The sequence below is a fragment of the Dipodomys spectabilis genome, unplaced genomic scaffold (assembly GCF_019054845.1).
Source record: "Dipodomys spectabilis isolate Male_0828 unplaced genomic scaffold, ASM1905484v1 ptg000588l, whole genome shotgun sequence".
NCBI classification, from domain to species: Eukaryota; Metazoa; Chordata; class Mammalia; order Rodentia; family Heteromyidae; genus Dipodomys; species Dipodomys spectabilis.
This window is the reverse complement of record NW_024871265.1, coordinates 775,042-781,883: the sequence shown is the minus strand read 5'-3', so window position 1 is coordinate 781,883 and position 6,842 is coordinate 775,042. Positions and strand designations below refer to the sequence as shown.

At 42.7% G+C, this 6,842-nt stretch overlaps 1 protein-coding gene across 1 annotated transcript; it reads left to right on the top strand.

Moving 5' to 3' along the window:
- Window positions 1-298: 298 nt before the first annotated feature.
- On the top strand, window positions 299-6,142 carry LOC122100599 (interleukin-37-like). Its single transcript, XM_042670929.1, has 4 exons — window positions 299-377; window positions 4,665-4,784; window positions 5,161-5,303; window positions 5,909-6,142. Exons 1-4 carry the CDS (start codon window positions 299-301, stop codon window positions 6,140-6,142), a joined length of 576 nt encoding a protein of 191 aa, XP_042526863.1.
- The last annotated feature ends 700 nt before the right edge of the window (window positions 6,143-6,842 follow it).

Here is a 6,842-nt window from a genome sequence, read left to right as displayed (position 1 = left end):
TATTTTATTTTATAACAAAAAGTCAACATCTACAAAATTGGTATCATGATTTTTTGCTGGCATTGTGACTTGTAGTTTGGAAACACTGCTTTGGAGGAGTGATGAATGAGCATGTTCTAGCCCTGTGAGGTATTCCTAGAAATATTGAGCATTTCCAAGCAGAGAGCCAGATTGGTTGTTTCTTCAGGACTAGGGATGTCCTGCAAATGTTTCTGGGGTACAAGGCTCTATAAATGATCCTCTTGTTTTCTCAAGTCCTACATGTCAAGCTTAACTCTTATGTTGTTAATGCTTGGAAATGTCAGCTTTGGAGGAGTCAGAAGTGAAGATGGATTCCCAAGACTGGAAAGAAGATGATTCTCAGTGCCGCTCAGAAGGTAAACTTTTTAAACATCCACATCAGGGCCCAAAGCACAATTCCAAAAGCAGGAGCTATCGAGAGCTGTGCCTGGACTCCCTCCCACCCTGTTGAATAGCACAATTAGTGAGCTTTAGAACTTCTATGGAAGAGAAATTAGACAAAACTCTTAGAAAGGAACAGAATTTTTACTGCTGGTGCCCATCTGCATCAAGTTCTCCTCCTAACGATTCAGGGAAGAGTATTACATCTACCTAATGTGTCTTTCCCCTCTCTTGTCTACCCAGGCCAACCACAAGGCTTTGTGGTAGAAAGGCTTTCTGAGGCTGGGTGAGAAAAAAGATTTGACTCAGAGCTTCTTCAAAGGAGGGGACTGGCTTAAGGATGACCTGAAAAGAAGTTTTGGAGTCACATAACAATCTAAAGCATTTTGGATGACAGGAGAGGCCTACCACGAGCTAAACCTGGCTATTTTTTTATTATTATTTGCCTCCCCTCGCCCCCCCACCCAGTCCGTCCCCCCCCACCAAAGTTGTAAAGTTCGTTTTCGACATGACAACTTGTATTTCTCATTGTTGCAATGGCTCCACCTGTATCCTTAGTTAAACGACTTGTTTTTCCCCTTCCCTTCCACAAATTATACCGACATCAAATACAGTGAAAGCAGGTAAACCTGGATATTTTTATTTCAAGTAGCATCTGTGTATTTCTCAACACATATACAAAAGAAGAAAAGAATTAATGGCCTCTATTCCCCCTGAATTTCTGGAAAATGCCAAGAAAGTATTCATACTCACTTCACTATCTCTGACCACAGGGGCAGTTGGAACATCTCTGAAGCCAGGCCTAAACCAGTTCTCTGTGAGTTCTTCCCGTTCAGGTAAGGTCCCTGGATGATATGAGTGGTGAGGGGATGGTGTTACTGGGCCTTCTAAGAGGGCTGGGGAGACTCATAGATTGAGATGCCTCAAGATGCTATGGTGGGCTGAGGCTTTACCTTTGGGGAAGTGAATCCAACCAGAAGGATCTATAAGAAACACAAAGTAATGCCTATAGAAAATAATTGCCTGTGCTGTAAACTCTGCAATACACAGTGTCTTTGAGAAGGAAGTCTAAAGAATGGATCAAGGGTCAGAGATGATGAATGAGAACATCCTGAAGAGTTATTGCACTGGCCTGTGACAATGCAAGCCCATATCAGGGCCTAGTCACAGGGATATAAAGCAAACAAAGAAGCATGTTTGTGATTTTAAATTTTTTATTGTTGTAAAGGTGATGTACAAAGGCCTTACACTTACCTAAGTCAGGTGATTTCTTTTTGAACAATGTCACTTCTTCCTTTGTTTACTCCATTTTTCTCTCCCAATTTCTCTCCCCTACAAGTTGTATAGTTCATTTTTAACATAGTGTTTAGTATCACTGTTCCATGTGTTCACCCTTTGTTCACTGTTTCAGTGATACTTCTTACCCCCCCCAAAAATAAATTTACATACAAGACAAAAGATCAAAAACAAAGAAGAAAAATGTGAAATAATGAAAAACTTCTTGTTTCCATTTCTTGGAGCTACCAACACAACCATGTTCACTGAAGTATTGTTCACCATAGCCAAGATATAGCGTCAATCCAGATGTCCATCAGTGGATGAATGGATCAATAAAATATGGTATACATAAACAGTGGAGTTCTATGCTTTCCTCAGAAACAAGTGACATTGCTCCACTCATAAGGGAATAGAAAGACTTGGAAAAATTATGTTAAGTGAAGTAATCCAGACCCAAAAAAACATGGGTTGCATGTTTTCCATCATTTGTAGTAGTTAGAATGTGCCTATAAATCTAAAAGTAAACATACTGGATGGTAAACAACAAAACATGACAATTTGGGCATAATAAATTATATGGGTCTCTAAATCCTAACTTACAAAGTGAGACCAAAAGAGATTGTTCTTAGGAGAGGACCACAAAAGCTTAATAGCTCTGTGCATATGATAATATAAAATGTTTATTGAAATGGAGTCGAAGAAATGGAAATAAGACATATTTTGTATATAAGAAGCAGAAAAACAATTCTAGCACAACTTCTTGTCTGGGTCTTACCCTGAATCTTTGAACAGAATTTCAGGGGTTGGAGCTAAAGAGTCCATGATCTTTAAATGTGACCTAGTTTCAAGGCTCAGTGGTCAGCCAGGGCTGAGAACCACTGCCTTAGGCTGTACCACTCAATGGGCTGGCCTCAGAGCAGCAGCAACAATGACTTCTGGGGCTGATCAGGGTGACAAAGCCTTAGCACCTAGCTGACTTACTGAGCCACATCTTCAGGCAAGTCAGTACACAGCACAGTGTGAGAATCCTGAAAGGCTTAGAGTTAATCTAGCTCAGCAGCTCTCAGGCAGCCTGTAACAGTGAGCTCAAGCTAGTCAGGATCAGAGCCAGAAAAGCTCAGGAGATTCCGTGATAAGCCAGAGCTGAGAGCCATAGATTTCCTATGATTCCATATTATTGTAGAGTATAGTAGGAATTAGGATCTTGCCTGAGGCTGTCATCTGCTTCAAAGGCATTGAGTGTTGTAGTGGATAAGGCATCTTGGGGTCAGTGGAAGATGACAGGTGAGTCAGACAAGGGAGTGTACAGTGCTACAGAGCGATAAGACAGGGGCACTGGTATCCGTGAGCAGGTCCAAGTAATCTATGCGCAGTGCTGTAAAAGAGGAGAAGGGGGCTGAAGACCTGCAGGAGGAGGCTGCAAGAGTGCTAGTATGGGTGGAGATTCCTCCCCAATCTCTGGGCAGGATAAAAACGGGAGGACAGTTCACTGAGAAGCCAAGTAGAGGCCTTGTGTTCCTGCGTGGGAGGAGAATGTGGCCTTAGATGGACTTTACAATACACTAGTTAAGTGTCTCAGCTTCTTTGGTTATAGTATTACACAGAGTGACAAATACTGTATTATTGTAGTTGAAATTTTGGAGCCAAATAGTTTTAATAGTCTTGGCCCATCACTGAGTGTTTCTATTTAGGAATTCACACCATGTAAACCCCAGACCATAGCTGGATTTAAGCCCTACAGCTTTTTAAAAGTGTTTCTACAATGCCAGCTCTATTTTGTACCATGCTGGGCTCCAGGATGCTTCCTGCCTCTGTTTCTCATCCCTACCTTTATTATGACTATCTTGGATCATACTGTTGGTATGATGTCCATAGTCAGAGGATGCATGAGGCAGTTATGGTCATGCTTCAAAACCAGCCTGTGAAGAAAAGTCCCTGAGATTCTTATTTCTAGTTAATTAGCAAAAAGCTGTAAATGAACGTGTGGCTCAAATAGAAGAGCACTAGCCTTGAGTAAAAAAGTATTGAAGCCTGTTGCAACAATGAGAAGTACAAAATGTCATGTCAAAACCAGCTTTACAATGTCGGGGGGGGGGGGGGGGGGGGGGAGGGGGTGGTATGATTGGGTGGGAGGGAGGGGGGAGGCTGGGAAGGGAGGTGAAGGGTAAACAAAGGAGGAGGCTGCAATGCTTGGTAAGAAATGTATGCATTATCCTGCCCATGTAATTGTAACCCCTCTGTACAGTATGTTCTCAAATAAAATAAAATTAAATTAAAAAAAAAAAAAAAAAAAGTATTGAAGCCGGGCACTGGTGGCTCACGCCTGTAATCCTAGCTACTCAGGAGGCTGAGATCTGAGGATCGCGGTTCAAAGCCAGCCCGGGCAGGAGAGACCGTGAGACTCCTATCTCCAATAAACCACCAGAAAACCGGAAGTGGCGCTGTAGCTCAAGTGGTAGAGCGCTCGCCTTGAGCTGAAGAGCTGAGGGACAGCGCCCAGGCCCAGAGTTCAAGCCCCATGACCGACAAAAAAAAAAAAAAGTATTGAATGTAAAAGCACATGGCCCTGACTTCAAGTTCCAATACCAGTGAAAGAAGTAAAAAAGAAGAATGAATATGTTCACAACTTAGACTGTGGTATTTATTCAAGTAATGGATTTAAATCACCATGCCTCCCACCTCAGGTAGAGGCTATTAATTTACCCATTTCACAGGTCTGGATATTGAGGATTATCCTAGGTCCTAAAGCAGCAATTGATAAAACTTGGTTTGAGCTCATCAAACAAAATTCTGTCAAAGTGTATTTATACCCAATGGTAATTTGGTTGTCTCAAGCAAGGCAAAATGCCTGGGAGTTAAATGGCTAAAAAATGTTTGAGCATATAAGCGGATAAAGATCTGGGGTTGGGAACCTTGGTTTGGGGGTAAGAAAAACTGGATCTTTCATTCATTGTAATATGTTGGTAATGGTTATATCCATCTAGGTTCAAAGTTGAAAGCCAAAGAGCCAGAAAAATACAGCATTCATGATGGTGATCACAAAGTGTTTGTCCTTGATGAGGGGACCCTAAAAGCCATCCCAATGAAAAGCTATATACTTCCAGGTGATTCTCAGCCGTTGTTCTTTTCTGTCCCCACCCAGCTAGAGCGTGAGGCTTCCATCCTTTAGGGGAGCTTAGTCTGCTGCGTCACATCTCCAGCACTAGCAGGTGGTAGCTGCTAAGGATCCTTGAGCATCTGATGAGAGTCAGTTGGGATGGGTGGGGAATTTGTTTCCAGCTTTTTTCTGAAAGGTCTTGATGAAAGAAAGGGCCAGAGGCCTATGAAAGAGGAGGCTTAGGACATTGTGACAGACAGTCGGGATGGAATTTTGACCCCAGAGCCAAAGGGACACAGGGGCAATGTGTCAGGCCTGAAGCTCTAGAGTACAGAAGGAATCTCTTCCTGCTCTGCATGCTGACTCTTGCAGTTTATTTCCAGAGATCTTCTTTGTACTAGCCTCCCGCTTGGAATCAGCCACTGTGGAGAAAGGAAACCCGATTTTCTTGGCTGTCTCTAAAGGGGAGTTCTGTCTCTACTGTAACAAGGACAAAGGCAAACGTAAGCCATCCCTTCAGCTAAAGGTGAGCATTTCAGTACAGGTTCTTCAGCACACTCAGCCATCTTAAAGTAAAAGATCAAGGCCCTTAATTAATGCTTCGTGTTCTCTCTGCACCGTCTTATTTCTATCTTTCTAGAAGCCCAGGCAGAAGAATTTCTGGGTTGTGGCTACTTCTACAGGAGGAGGGAGGCGGGGATCTACAGAGTGGAGAGCTAGGAAGAGGAGCCCAGCAGCTCTTCTGCCTCCCTCAACTTATCATAGGCCTTGATCAGGCTGGATTTTTCCTGGTTTGGTCCTCACTTGAGGGAAAAAACTCCTATCAGGCCCACTTCGCCTATAGATTGAAGCTGGATTCTCTAATTAATCTTTTTTTAAAAACCACACATAGATGATACTTGGATGTCTGATTCCTTATTCTCCTCAGTTTATTCTTAATTATGGGGAGAGAGGGGAGTCAAAGAGAAGGCATAACTCACCTTTTCAAATAATGTTCAAGTCTGATACCATGCTTCCTCAAGAGCTATCCATCCTTGATCTTTTCCTTCTTTCTGAAGTAAAGGTTTGGAGCATGAGGGTATGTGTTGGTTTATCTCCATGTTAAAGCCTCCACTATCTTTTATCCCACAGAAGAAGCAACTTAAGAGCCTAGCTGGCCAGAAGGAGCTAGCACAGAAGCCCTTCATCTTTTACCAAGCTAAGGCGGGATCCTTGTATACTTTGGAATCGGCTGCCAATCCGGGATGGTTTGTCTGTACTTCCTGCAATTCTGGTGAACCTGTTGGAGTGACAAACAAAGTTGGAAAAAAAGAACACACTGAGTTTTTGTTTAAGAAGGTTTGCAAACCTGAGATGAGTGAATGAGAGCAATGATTAGAAATCTGCCTTATCAAAGACTCCCTCTGCATCTTCTCTAACTTGTATCATTTGCAAACAATAAAATTTGCTCATTACTTTCTGTGTCTGGGTTTTATTCCTTATTCATACATTTAAGATTTCTGTTTTTAAGGTGATAAGAAGGATTATGAAGTTCTTACTTATGGAGTTCTTAAAATAAATTAAGTTCTAGGTTTGAATGAGCTGGCTTCTGCTTATTTTCTGCTTCTCTGAACCATCTCTTTCAGGTTTGCAAATAATATTTCATGATTTGACCAGGCCTAGCTTCATACTTGTATCAAGGAGGAAGAGAAGCTGGGCACTTGCAGTACTCCAGAACTAGCCATTCCCACAGGGGAATAGCAGGCACTGTGGGAGTTGGCTCTGAGACAGCAATGTACAAAAGAGGCAGGGTATGTGTTTAAGACAGTGTGGCCCAGGAAAAAAGCAACTGGTTAGTCATATGATAACTGGAAATGGGGAATAAGAGGGGAGGAGGGTAGAAGAGAGGGGGAAATAGTGAGTACCAGAGAGGGATTAGAGTGTCCTGACTGGGGAGAGCAACGGAGACAAGGTAACTAGATGACAGTGAAGAGCCCTGGTGAACAGCCATTCTGCCTCTGGGAGGGCTGTGAACAACAGCAGGGTTCTGTCACAAAGCAGGGCTCTCATCACCCTTTTAACAATA